We start from the raw sequence: 13,053 nt of genomic DNA on the forward strand, positions 1-13,053 counted from the left end.
TTAAGTTTAGTTTAGTAACGGGATGGTGTATAAGGCTAACCTGATAAAATAATAAAGAGCGTTTGTCCCCATGTCTGCGTCATGATGCCTCCTAGCGTAGACGCTAGAGCACAGTTAAAAAATTGGGATTTTCGCGCCTGGATTGGCCATGATAGCACGTGTGCACTACATACACATCAATTTACCACCACTTGCAGGGTCCTACGTTATTTTAAAAGATATTCACCCTCATAAAAACAAACATACGTCCAAATACTTGAATAGTTTCAACCTGCATCAGCCTCCTTCGTTGATTTTAATTGTCACATCGGACATCCTCGTAAGTAGCGTTCATCTCAGACCTGGGGCTTGCCCTTTTGTATGGTCAGAGTGCCCTCTAGTGACGACTGTGTGTAGTTACAGGCTTACTATATTATGAGCCCAGGGGCATCTGACACAGCGAAAAACTTTGTTTGCTTTCACGGGGTTTAGGCGCCTCTTGTAGGAGGAACTTCACAGAAACAAGATTTCTACTTTCGGTCGAGTCACGTGATTGGGCATCATCCCTCCCAGATCACATGACCGCCCCGCCCTTCAGTGTCACGTGAAATTTTGGAGTTCAGTGAAAGGAACAGATGAGACATGGAGCTGCCGGCGGTGAATCTGAAGGTACAAGGAGTGGATGTGAGAGAGGGGTCCGGGCGCAAGGGGTATAAGAGGGCACGGGGAAGAACCGATACGTGGTACGTCGGGAGAAAGTGGGGGAAATGGTACCAGTGGGTGTAAGAGAATGGGAGACTAGCTGTACCTGACGGGTCAAGGGGACATGTAACCGTCTGTGTTGTGATATTGTCATGGTGAGTGCAGATCGCCTGGAAGGATGCATGGCAGTTTGACGTCACCAGTTTCCTTGCATCCTCACCGATGCATTCTTCTTAAAGCTTTCACCAGGCAGTAAAAGATTCTGGTGGTAGCTTTTCGCGCCGGTGCCCAGTGCCGCTTTTCACGCTGCTACTGGTGCCATTCACGGCATCGCATCCTACCAGTGGCAGCTTCGCACACTCCCCTCTGGTGCCACTGCCTGCATCTCCTATTGCCCATCAGCGTCAGTTTTTCCACTGCCCACTATGCCATTGACCACCTTTGTTGGCCTCTCATACTGCCCGCAGGTGTCACAGCATCTCGTAGTGCTCACCAGTGTCCCCTTCTTGAACTGCTCGCTAGTACCAACTTCTCTTACTGCCCACTGGCTTCAATTACTGCCCGCCGTGGTCTGGCAATGCTCACAGTGCTGGCTCCTTGCTCTGCCTTAAAGTGCGATCGACCAACATCGCCCACCAGTGTGTCCTTGGCTACTGCCCTCTTCCAGTTTCCTCTACCTGTATCCATTTTCCCACTGCCCACAGATGCCAGATTCTCTTATTTGGAAGCTGTCCCCTCGTCACACTACACTTCAATGGTACCTTGTCACACTGCCTACTACTTTCAGTACCAACGCACGCTCACCGTGTCGTTCACCAGTCTACCATGCTGTGCACCAGTGCAAGCTTATGGTGCGGTCTACACCTGCAAGCTCGTGTGTGACACAGCACCCCGCACAAACATCCTAAATCGCCCAACAGTATCGGCTTCACGGGTCACCTGCTTCTCACGTGGCCGGCAGGCTGCCCAGGGAGACCCCCGGGGCCATCGCCCTGCCGTGGGTGTTCATGGCACTTTTCACCAGTGTTCTCCCCTGCCCATCAAGTGCTAACGTTTTGTTATGCTCACGCCATTTGGCACCACACGTTCTCAGAAAGGGGACTTAGACTCCTTGTCCATCCAATGCAAGGCCTCTTTGCGGAGACTGCAACATCAATGCAGGTAGCACTGTGATGATAGAGGCCATGTAGAGATAACCCTGTGTAGGATTACAACATAGCAATATCTTTAGCAAAAAGTTGCTATGACCTGGAATCGATATATGGAAAAGTGTGATGGGGCAGAGGCGCCACGGTGAGATGTTGGGGTACACAGGCGCCACTGGTGTAGTGAGGTGGAATGAGCAAATATGGGGGGGTGCAGCGGGCCTGCTTTTCAAACCTAGGCTGTGTTCTTCCTCATTGGGGCCTTAGGGGTATGGAGAACCATGGTTATGGGGGTTCAGGCAGATAAGATTAATGCTACGTGTGACCTGGGCACCTTCCATGGCAGAGCGTAGCTGGGCGTGGTGCAGGCTAGTCAGTGTTCATTCGGCATTGGGGATCGGGTGGTGATATTCTGTCTATTCTGCCCTTCTGGGGGCTGCCAGTTGCCAGATATGTCCTTAAGGAGCCTGGTGTTTGCAGAGAGCATACAAAGACATTGGAGGACACCAGACGAGCATAAAATAGTGCTTAACATCAGGGCTTTAAGTGAGCCGCTACCTGCAGGTGCTTAGTTTTGGAATTTCTAAAAAGCAGGTGCTGAGACGGGTCATAATCGGGCTCTCCATTTTTGCCCTCACCCTTAGTTATGGGGAAAAAAAATCCTGCGCTGCCTTTGCGAAACCACAGCCCTCATCCTCCTGGACCTCTCGGCAGCATTCAACACAGTCTGCCACCACACCCTACGCTCAAGCCTCAGCATTGCAGGAATCTGCAACAGAGCCCTGGACTGGGTCACCTCCTTTCTCACCGGCAGAACCCAGAGAGTCCGCCTCCCCCCATTCTGCTCGGAGGCCACCGAAATCATCCGCGGCGTACCCCAGGATTCGTCCCTCAGCTCGACCCTCAAGAGCATCTACATGGCTCCGCTCACTAAGATAGCCCGAACCCACAACCTCAACATCATCTTATACGCCAACGACACCCAGCTGATCCTCTCCCTCACCAAGGACTCCGCCAAGACCTACCTTCACAAAGGAATGAAGGTCATCGCCGAATTGATGAAGAGCAGCTGCTGTCTCAAACTCAATTCCGACAAGACGGAAGTCCTCATCTTCGGCTCCACCCCCTCCGCATGGGATGACTCCTGGTGGCCTGCCACTCTTGGAACCACACCGACTCCCACCGACCACACACGCAACCTAGGGTTCATCTTGGACCCCTCTCTATCCATGACCCAGCAAGTCAATGCCATCTCCTCCTCCTGCTTCAATACCCTCCGCATGCTCCGAAAGATCTACAAATGGATACCCCCCGAAACCAGAAGAACAGTCACCCAAGCCCTCGTAAGCAGCAAGCTGGACTACGGCAATGCCCTTTACACAGGAACCACGGGCAAACTCCAGAAGAGGTTGCAACGCATCCAGAACACCTGTGCACGCCTCATCTTGGACATCCCTCGCCACTGCCACATCACAGACCACCTGAAAAACCTGCACTGGCTCCCAGTCAACAAGAGAATCACCTTTAAACTCCTCACCCACGCTCACAAAGCACTGCACAACACCGGGCCAGAATACCTCACAAACGACTCTCCTTCTACACCCTGACCCGGCATCTCCGCTCCGCCGACCTCGCCCTCGCAACCGTCCCATGTGTCCACAGAACTACAACCGGCGGTAGATCATTCTCGCACCTCGACGCCAAAACCTAGAACGTTCTTCCCACCCACCTGCGCCAGACCAAAACCCTTCAGGAAACTTCTCAAGGCCTGGCTGTTCTAGCAGTAGCAGTGCCCCACCCCCTCTTCTCTCCCTCACTACCTCAGCGCCTTGAGACCCTCACGAGTGAGTAGTGCGCTTTACAAATTCCTGATTGATTGATTTCATAGAGACTCATTATCGTTCTATCAGTCTCATATTTTCAGAACTGAAGCGTTTTCAGTATTTTTTACAATAAAGCCATTGTTGTTGCTTATTTATCTTATACAACAACAAAAAATTGACAAAGATAATATCCCGGGCTTGTTGGTACTTTAAGTATATCTGGGAGGAGAGACAGAAAGAAGCAGCAGAATACCAGTCGGGCGCCACACTATGCTAAGCACAGATTTTTAGCTTGTGTGGTTTTAGGCCACGCCCTTGATTACATCGGTCACGCCCCTTAGAGACCCCCAGTTTTTATCTCTCCATTAAAGCCCTGGGAACGTTCTATGGGGCTAGAGGGAGGTGTGCTACTACACCCGGGCAGGGGCAGGGGCTTGGGCATGCATGGGCTTGTGAGTGGGGAAATAGAAGGAATATGTTTTTTGAGAAGGGACAACAAAACTTGTAAACATACTTGATACCCGCGTGCAAGGCGCTTCCTAAAGATCGCATTGGGGAGAGGTGTGTTGGGAGAGAAGACTGATTAGTAGAGCGGAGAGACAAGTGGATTGGAGCACATGCCTGCTGTCCATGGGGGTAAACTAGGGGCTTGTTTAAAATACAAGAGGATTTTTTTTTAAGAGGGGGGAAGGTCCTTTGAGCATTAAATAAGTGGCGTTGGAGAAACAGTGAGATGTTAGCCGGCCCACCGGGTGCTTTTTCGCACACCCCTGCCCTCAGATGCCTTCACACTCCCGCGAAATGTCTCTTGCTGCAGAGGATCCCACCCCGCCCGGGACATAGTTCTCCCTGCCGCCCTTCCTGTGAGGGTCTTCAGGAGAGGCCCTCCTCCCATTCCCCCCCCCCTTCTCCCAACAGGCCGTGTCCGGTGCTCTTCTAGCATAGGTTTGTCAGAGAACCCCTCCATGAGAGCTATTCACCATTAAGGTCGTCACGTGAAGTTCTCGCTCCACGGATTTGTCTCCCCGGCTCACCTCGGGTGCCCGTCCATCTGAGATTGCACCCGCCTCCTCCTGACATGTTCTCCACGTACTTCATCATGTGAGGGTCTTGGGGCGCTTCCCCGCTCTCCTCACAGTGAAAGAGCCCTTTTCAAACCGCCCCCCCCCCTCACACCAGTACCTCACATGATGCTTCTGCTGCTTTTCTTGTGGATTTCACTCCAAACTCCCCCATCCCCCAGGTTTATGTCCTCTTTTAATGCTCCCGACACCCTTCAAACAGCTCGCCCCCCACACACACACACTTCACTAGTTTTTTTTAAATTCTTGCCTCTGTGTGCCAGTTTTTTGTGGTCACGCTTGCAGAACGTTGCACAAACACAGGCTCATTGTTTATTTACGACCGGCCTCCTCCATGCTAACCTTCCTTTCTGCGCACAATTCGTAATTAAGAGGCGTAGATGTGGAGACCTGGAATAGTTTAAAACAAAAACAAAAAACGACATTTTCCAGAAGTAGCGGAGGGAAGCTGGGACAGTACCAGTAGCATGATGGGGTGGGGACGCAGAATGTGATTAGGGCCCCTGCGACTCGCATGTCACAGATATTCTTAGGTGCATTTGGCGGGACCCTCCACCACAGGGGCCTCAGAAGCCTGTGCTACGTCCCTGGATAATCCTGAAAATAGACTGTTTGTCCACTCTTTCCAGATACGTTTCGGACGAGATGGCGGAGAATAAGCCGGCCAGTTTTAAAGCGCAATGACCTCTTTATCAGGGCAAGAATGCAGCTGAAACGTATGTAGATGACAGCATATGTCAATATATCCCACCTCACTAATACAATGTTCAAGCTGAGCATCCTCATCCTTATGCTCCCCCCCCCCCCCCCCCAACACGAACGAACCATCCAAACCTTCCTCACCATCATCCTGTCTTTTCTTTCATCATCCTTATACACTTGCCCCAACTATCACACGCCTGTACTCCCTCTGCCAACGTCTGCCCTGCCAGGCCCTAGTCCTTCTGACTCATTTTGAGATCCTCATGCTTTTCTGACACCTGTCCTAAACCACCACCTAAAGCCTCAGCGCCACCGTGAGCAACCAATAAAGCAAGTCAACTCCATGTTCGCTCATGGGGATGGAAATGCAAAGAACTCACCTGCCAATCAGAGCCACAGCGCACTATCATTGTGTCCTCAACGCCTGCTAAGACTGTGCCACCAAAGCCTCCCCCTGGCACCTTTCTGCCAATCCAGTGCCGCCTGGACTGTGCCACCCATCTAAGATGCCCCCGGAGGTCTGTATCCAATAAATGCCACCCCTGGTGCCCACATCTAACAAGACAGTGCAGAATGACCAGGCCTATTTAAAAGAGTAAAAGTCTACTTTATTAGGACAGGTCTCCATTGCATCTTGTCTTTCTCTCCCCCCCGAGAGTCTTTTTTTTATCTCTTTGGCATTATCCCTGCCTCTTTTACCCCATCTCTGTCTGTCCATCTTTCTTGCTCTCTCTGTCTCCCTAGCTGTCAATCTCCTTGTTTCCCTCTCCCTGTTTCCCTCTTTATTCTTTCCTCCCAATCAGTCTTTGTCTCCCCCTCAGCATCCCTCCTATCTTTCTGTCTTTAACTGACTTAGCTTCTTCTTCTTGTTCTTTCTTTGTTTTTCATTTCTTCCCTGCCCAGTCCCTCTCTTTATCTTCCCCATCTCTCTCTCCGCATATCTTTTTGCCTTGTTCCCCAGGGCAGTTCTTGTGTTAAATGAAAGAGTAATAGTTTCTGCTGTGAATGACCCGGGCCACAGATCTGCAAAACTTTGGGTGCTCAGTCCTTTTATTACATTACATGCAGATTGAAAAGCTTTAGGTGGGAAATGCTGTAAATACCCCTGGGCTTTCCTAGGGATGTCTGACGTGTGAAGCGATCCACTGGATCTGCTGGGGCAGGAGAGTTTTTCAGGTGTCCTTCTTCCTTGGATCTGTGAGGACATGAGACATTTCGGGCCAGACTTATCACTGGTTTGAGACAGGGAAAAGTAATGCAGAGAAAGGCAAACTCTTGCAAGGATGTTTACTTTGTTGTTAGAGCACTTTGCAAATACACATATCACCCTCAATGGTATGCTGGTGCTGAGCAAATGTCTGTGTGTAGACCTGTCTATGGTTGGTTGGTTAATCGAAAAGCCAGTTCTCCAGCTTCATGGGGAATTCAAGAAGGGTGGGAGAAGGCTCTGATGTGGAGTGTGGAGTGGGAGGCCGTTCCACACTTAGGAGCGATGTTAGAGGTTGCACGTCCTTCTGATATGGTAGTGTGTATGTGTGAGTATGGTTCCTGCAGAGCAGAGGTGTCTGAGTGGTTTGTGGAAGGAGATGGGACTGTTCAGGTAGGTGGAGTCTAAGTTGTGTAGCGCCTTAAATGTGTGTAAGTAGTTTGAAATGAGCGCGTGTGTTTATTGGGAGCCAGTGGAACTCCCCAAGATGTGTTGTAGTGAGCTCTGTGTGGGAGGTTAAGAATGTGTCTAGCTGCCAATTTCTGAAAGGGTTGTAGTCTTTAAGCACAAGGTACTTTTCATTGGGGAGGTGCCACTGTCTCAGTCCCAGTAGCATGTTGCGCTGCTTTGCAGCATTTTGTCTTCAAGGGGGTGTTACAGAGGTGTAACTTTGTCAGATCAGCATAAAAGCCCATCGTTTTTGACATTCACCAAGACAGCCAGACCAGACTTTCCATAAAAAACATAATGCCTCTTTGAAGCAGGCGCTAAGAAGGAGAAATGTTTTAATTTCTCCAAATATACTGCATATAGCATGTGTGCTGCATCATACGGCATGTATTCGATGTTTGGAATGTTTTAAGAATTTGTCTAGACCCTTTGTGCAGCACACAAGCTCCTCCCTGATTTGCAGCACAATCACTATCCATATTATACTTATGGACCTGCCCTGGGGACACGTAGCCCTCCTGACTTGGAATAGATGGGGGATTAACAACCCTAGCAAAACTTTACAGGTTCTCTCCTATCTCAATAGGCATCATGTACAGATTGCATTTCTGCAAGAAACACACTCAACATGCTACACGGAGCTTGAAATTGGTGCACACTGGGCTGCTTACAGATTGGTCTATTCCTGCTACTCATACTCCATAAGTGTCATTATCTTGGTAAAAAAGGGAGTTCAGAGTTACAAAATCCATGGTGGATGAGCAAACCAGATATGCAATAGCACAGGGTAATCTCTGTGGAACACCTATAACTCTGGTCAATACATATGGCCCTAATGTAAATTATCCTGGTTTTTATATGATTTTCTGGGGCTACATACACACTTTCACACCAATGACTATTATATTGGTGGGGGTGGGGGTGTATCTAAACACATATCTGGAACCCATGCTTGACCATTTGGCTGCAACAGACTGGCACGGCAAGCACTCCGCCAGGGTTCTTCGGAATGGTATGGCAGAATATGGGATTGTAGACATGCAAAGACTCAGACACCTGTTTCAACGGGAGGGAAAGTTCACATCATTTGTGCGTGGGTTGTAGGCTCGACTAGGCTACTGGTTGGTTACCCTTAGAGGTTTACGCCTGGGTGACAAAGGTTACACATCTGCCTAAGACTTTTTCTGATCATGCACCCGTAAAGCTAGTCATCTCAATTCCCTCTCATACTCCCACCCAATTCATTTGGAGGTTCCAAGCGATGGTACTCCTGGATCCTGTGTTCCGGGATGGGCACCGCTCAGCTATTGTGGAAAACTTTGAGTAGAATGATAGGTCGGTGGAGGGAATGGGTACACTATGGGAAGCGTTTAGGGTCACTATCCGGGGTGTGTGTATTAGCACCAATTTTAATGCGTTGGCTTCACAGGAGCTGCAATTTTTCTCCAAGCATCAAATAGCTAGAACACATGAAGAGGTTGGACACCCAGGGCGTGGTTTGGCTACAAAGCTGCGATCAGGAAGGGCCAAGCATACATTGTGAAGACCACTACCCCGGAGGGCATACATCTTTGTGAAATGCCCTTTATACTAATTGATTACACAGGCATCTCAGCCCCCCTTTACTGTACCCACCAACCTGCCACTGAGGCCGAGATTGGGGGATACCTTGAGGACATAAACCTTGCGTGGCCGTCTCGTTGAAGGTGAGAATATCAGTTACAAACCATTACAATTAAGGAGATCTAAGACGCTATATGCTCACTTCCCAATGGTAAAGCTCCAGACCTGGATGGTCTAATGGGGGAGTTCTATAAGGAATTTGCCATCCTGCTGGCACCACACCTGTATACCCTTTATGTCGAAGTGTACACTAAGCATACATTATGCCCCTCACTGCAGAAGGCTCTCACTGTTACGCTGTTGAAGCCTGACAAAGTTCCGGAGAGCTGTGAGTCCTACAGACTGCTAACCTTAATGAATACTAATGCAAACATCCTAGCCAAGGTACTGGCGACCCGGCTGCAGCCATTGCTCCCATGCTAGTGCTGTTGGGGCAGTCAGGTTTCACGTCAGCCAGCTCCACCGTACATAATCTGTGCACTTTATTCGCATTATTACACCAGCTGAATCCCTCATTGCTGGGCAGTCCTGGTGTCCAAAGCCTTTGATTCCATCAAATGGGAATACATGTTCACGATTATGGCCAACTGGGCATTCCTGCGATGTATTCGCTTATAGTACACATGCCCAGTGGCCCGTGTACGTATTAACAGTAGCACATCTGAGGGGTTCCCCATTCATAGGGTCATGGCACAGGGGTGCCTCTTCTCACCGTTACTTGCTGTAGCACTGAAGCCCATGTCTTGTGTGGTCAGGAAGCGACATGGCAATTACGCATTGCAATTCCGCTGCATCCGCTAGGTATCACCTTATACACTGACAATATGGTATTGTACATCAGAGACCCTACCACACATTCGGCACCTGTAATCCGAAAATATATTAGATTTGAACTATACTTGGGCCGGAGCATTAACTGGTCACAGTCACTCATTTCCTCCTAACGTAACCCGAGAATGTCCACTTAACTCTACATTGGTGTGAATTTTGGAACCTCTTACAAATCTTGGCAATCTGGAACCATAGTGATCCAGAACTCATGACACAATATAACTACGGCAGGGCCGTCTCGCCCTTGGGTGCCGCTGTCCTTAGGAGACAGGATAGCTAATATGAAGATGGTGGTACTGCCCAAATTCTTCTCTTTTTATTAACATTCCAATAGTACTGCAATACTCCCTTCTTTTTTCTTTAAATAAAAAAAGCTCTGGGCGCACATGACTTCGCTGACATGGGTGGGGACATGACCTCGGATTCTCAAGGTCATACTCACCCTACCATACGCCCAAGGAGGTTTTAATGCACCGGACTTCTATATATTATCTGTGCATACAGGCCCACTTCGCCCGCTACTGGTACGTCCCTCATGATTATGTGCTGCATCTAACAGTGGAACATGAGGATGCTTACCCCATCCTGCTACAAGCTATACTGCTGCATAAGCGTGAGGGAGTGCCACAAATGGAAATTAACACAATCCTCTCCACCACGCGCACTTGGTGGGCTTTTGGGCATGGGCAGGGAAGGTACCTTGTTATATGCTGCAGCACTCCCACTGAAACTCCATCCTGCGTATCGGTCATGCAGGAGTGTAAAGCACTGGGCCTGCTTGGTTGGGCTGGGTTGCAAACCGTAGGTGACGCATAGCTCTAAACGACATCTCACAGACACAGCTGCACACCCTGCTAGTGGCATCCACATATAATCACCCGCTGAAAGCTGCCCTAAGTGAGTTCTATCCTGAGTTTCCTAGGGACCCCCCTACAATCTATGCATTACAAACCTTGCTAACTAGTGACAGAAGCAAGGTATCTACTCCAAATGTACTATACACCTGTCAAATTATGCAGATATGGTCTGAGGAGGGATGTCAACTGTGTGCACTGTGGAACACTAGCACAGATTTTCTACATCTAGACTGGCTGTGCACTTATGTCAGGTGATTTGGGGCTAAAATTACAGCTGCTTTGACAACTATGGTAATCGAGCCCGTGGATTGTAACCCTGGAGTGTGTTAACTGGGTCTGGTCAAAAGTTTACAACCGGTACATCGTAGATTTCTGTCAGTAGCCCTATTGTTGGCAAAGTGGAGAGTTGCTCTGCACTGGGGCCAACGTGCAGTACCCACCAAACTACAGTGGCTCTTGGATCTGGCCTATTGCAGAGAACAGTTGGACCAATATACAGAAGAGTTACCACGGCCCTCTGGACCAAAAGACATTTGGGGCCCACTCTCTGCTTACCTGCTATCTGTCCCAGAGGAGTCGTTGAGGGTGAAATGTTCTGGGCAGTGGGCTTCATTGGCTATATGGTTTTGATGTCTTCACTGGTGGACGTGATGTTGCACAGATAAACTTGCTCCGTTTCATAGAATATGGCATTGCTGGGCACTATGTTGGTGTATTTTTTGCTTGTTCAGAAAAAGGCAATAAAAAAAAATTCGAATAAAAGAAGAATTTGCCTAGACCCTAGGATTTTGTATAATAGATAGGCTACCAGTGTATAACCTACGCTAGACCTCACATTCTTCTCTGCCGTAGTGCAAAGGTTGTGCATAGTGGTATGCATCCTTTATAGTGTGCTAGTACACAGTGGTAGTAAGCAGCATCATTCCATTTCTGGGTTGAGGCTACCACACAGCATTATAAAAGAACTATTGCCAGCTTTCCAAGAACTTACTGGACTTAATTATTGTAAACAATCGGCAGGATTTGTCACTCTCATTTGCCCGCTTCATATTTAATGGGTTGCCTTGTCCATCTTGCATTTGTCTCTCCCCTGAACCACAACTCTTTACTTGTGTCCTTCCACAGCTCACGTTTAGTGAACTACTATTTTTTTTAAATGCTCCATGGGAGTGCATGTGTTTTCCAGCTGTCACCCTCATGTGATTCTTTCACCACCACACACTTCATGTTAATCTCTCGCTCTCTCTCTCTCCTCTCAGGGTGTTAGACTTGTCAGCTTTAGGGGGTGTTTCCTCCCCACCCCAACTTTTTGCCTTCCTCTTCCATTCTTTCTGATCCTATTTTTGCTGGCATCAGGACTCTGCGTGCCTTAACTCTGCTAACCAGTGCTAATGCGCAGGTGTTCACTCCGTCAAACATGGTAATATTGGCTTATACCCAATTGGCATATTTATTTTACCTGTAAGTCCCTTGTAAAGTGGTACTACATGTACAGAGGGCCTGTAATTTAAATGGTACGAGGGGGCTTGCAGCATTGATAGTGTCACCCAATTAAGTGGCCCTTTAAATGTGTCTCAGGCTTGCCATCGCAGAGCCTATGTGTGCAGTTTAAACTGCCATGTCAACCTTGCAAAGTGAACCTTTTGGCAGGCCCAAACCCTCCTTTTAGAATACATATAAGCCATCCCTAGGGTAGGCCATGGAAAGCCCAAAGGGTAGGGAGCAATCTATTTAAAAAGTCGGGCATGTTCTTTTAAGTTTTACATGTGCTGGTTGTGAAAAGCTCTTTAGTGAGTCTAGTAGTGAAAGGCCTATCTCTCCCATAGGATAACATTGGAGTTGCCTTATTACATTTTATTAGTGTAATTTCTAAATGGTAAGGGACCATCAGTTCATGTTTGGTGTCACTGGAATCACATCTTAAAAACCTTAACTTATGGTGAAGTTGGATTTTAATTAGCAATTCTAAAAATGCCACTTTTAGAAAGCTGGCATTTTCTTGCCTTAGCCACCTAGTGCCTGTAGCCTGTCTTTGTACACATGACTGGGTGTAGCTGACTATTCAGTCCAGACAGCCCCACACACTAGGGAGCATAGGTGTCCCTGGATGGACCGTCAATGGCAGGATGGGAGGGAGGAGCTGGACACAGCCCTACTTGCACCTGAATAAGCTGTATCCTGCCTCCACGTGAAGAGCTACATACCCCATGTAGTTAGTCTGGAGCCAGGATAGGGAAGGCAGGATGCCAGGGGACTTCAAAGGGAAACCTCTAGAAGTGTCTCCCCCACTTCAGTGTCCCTACCAGTTATAAATATTGGATCTCCATCACCACCACTTTAGGACACTTCTGGGCCTATGAATACTCTGTCAGGAAGAAGGACTGCTGTGTTGCTACAGGGACTGCTACTCTGTTGGACTGTTGCTCTTAAGGAGATACTGCTGTGATGTACTGACCTGCTCTCTGCTGCCCTTTTGTGTGGTGAGGAAACCTGGACCTGCAACCCATGTTGAACCCAGGATCCCAGAGTGACTCTAAGGGCTAATCTGCTGGCATCCTGATCTGAGCCTCGGTGACATAAGACTCCCCAATCAGCTACTGGACCCAGCTGCAGCGTGTTCCTGACCCCATCAAGTGGTGCCTCTTAGGCCCT

The 13,053-nt window shown here is 48.7% G+C and overlaps 1 protein-coding gene across 4 annotated transcripts in view; it reads left to right on the top strand.

Annotated features, from left to right (window-relative positions):
* The first annotated feature begins 524 nt into the window (after positions 1 to 524).
* Positions 525 to 13,053, top strand: part of AGTRAP (angiotensin II receptor associated protein) — a 29,415-nt gene continuing 16,886 nt past the window's right edge. The window contains exons 1-2 of one of the 4 annotated variants that reach the window (XM_069241250.1): positions 566 to 648; positions 5,361 to 5,447. In XM_069241250.1, coding sequence (XP_069097351.1) covers positions 615 to 648; positions 5,361 to 5,447 — 121 coding nt within the window. In that variant the 5' untranslated portion in view covers positions 566 to 614. Of the gene's footprint in view, positions 649 to 5,360; positions 5,448 to 13,053 lie in introns of all 4 variants that reach the window. The other 3 variants (XM_069241251.1, XR_011205061.1, XM_069241249.1) reach the window with 3 other exon arrangements.

This window comes from Pleurodeles waltl, chromosome 6 (genome assembly GCF_031143425.1).
Source record: "Pleurodeles waltl isolate 20211129_DDA chromosome 6, aPleWal1.hap1.20221129, whole genome shotgun sequence".
NCBI lineage: Eukaryota > Metazoa > Chordata > Amphibia > Caudata > Salamandridae > Pleurodeles > Pleurodeles waltl.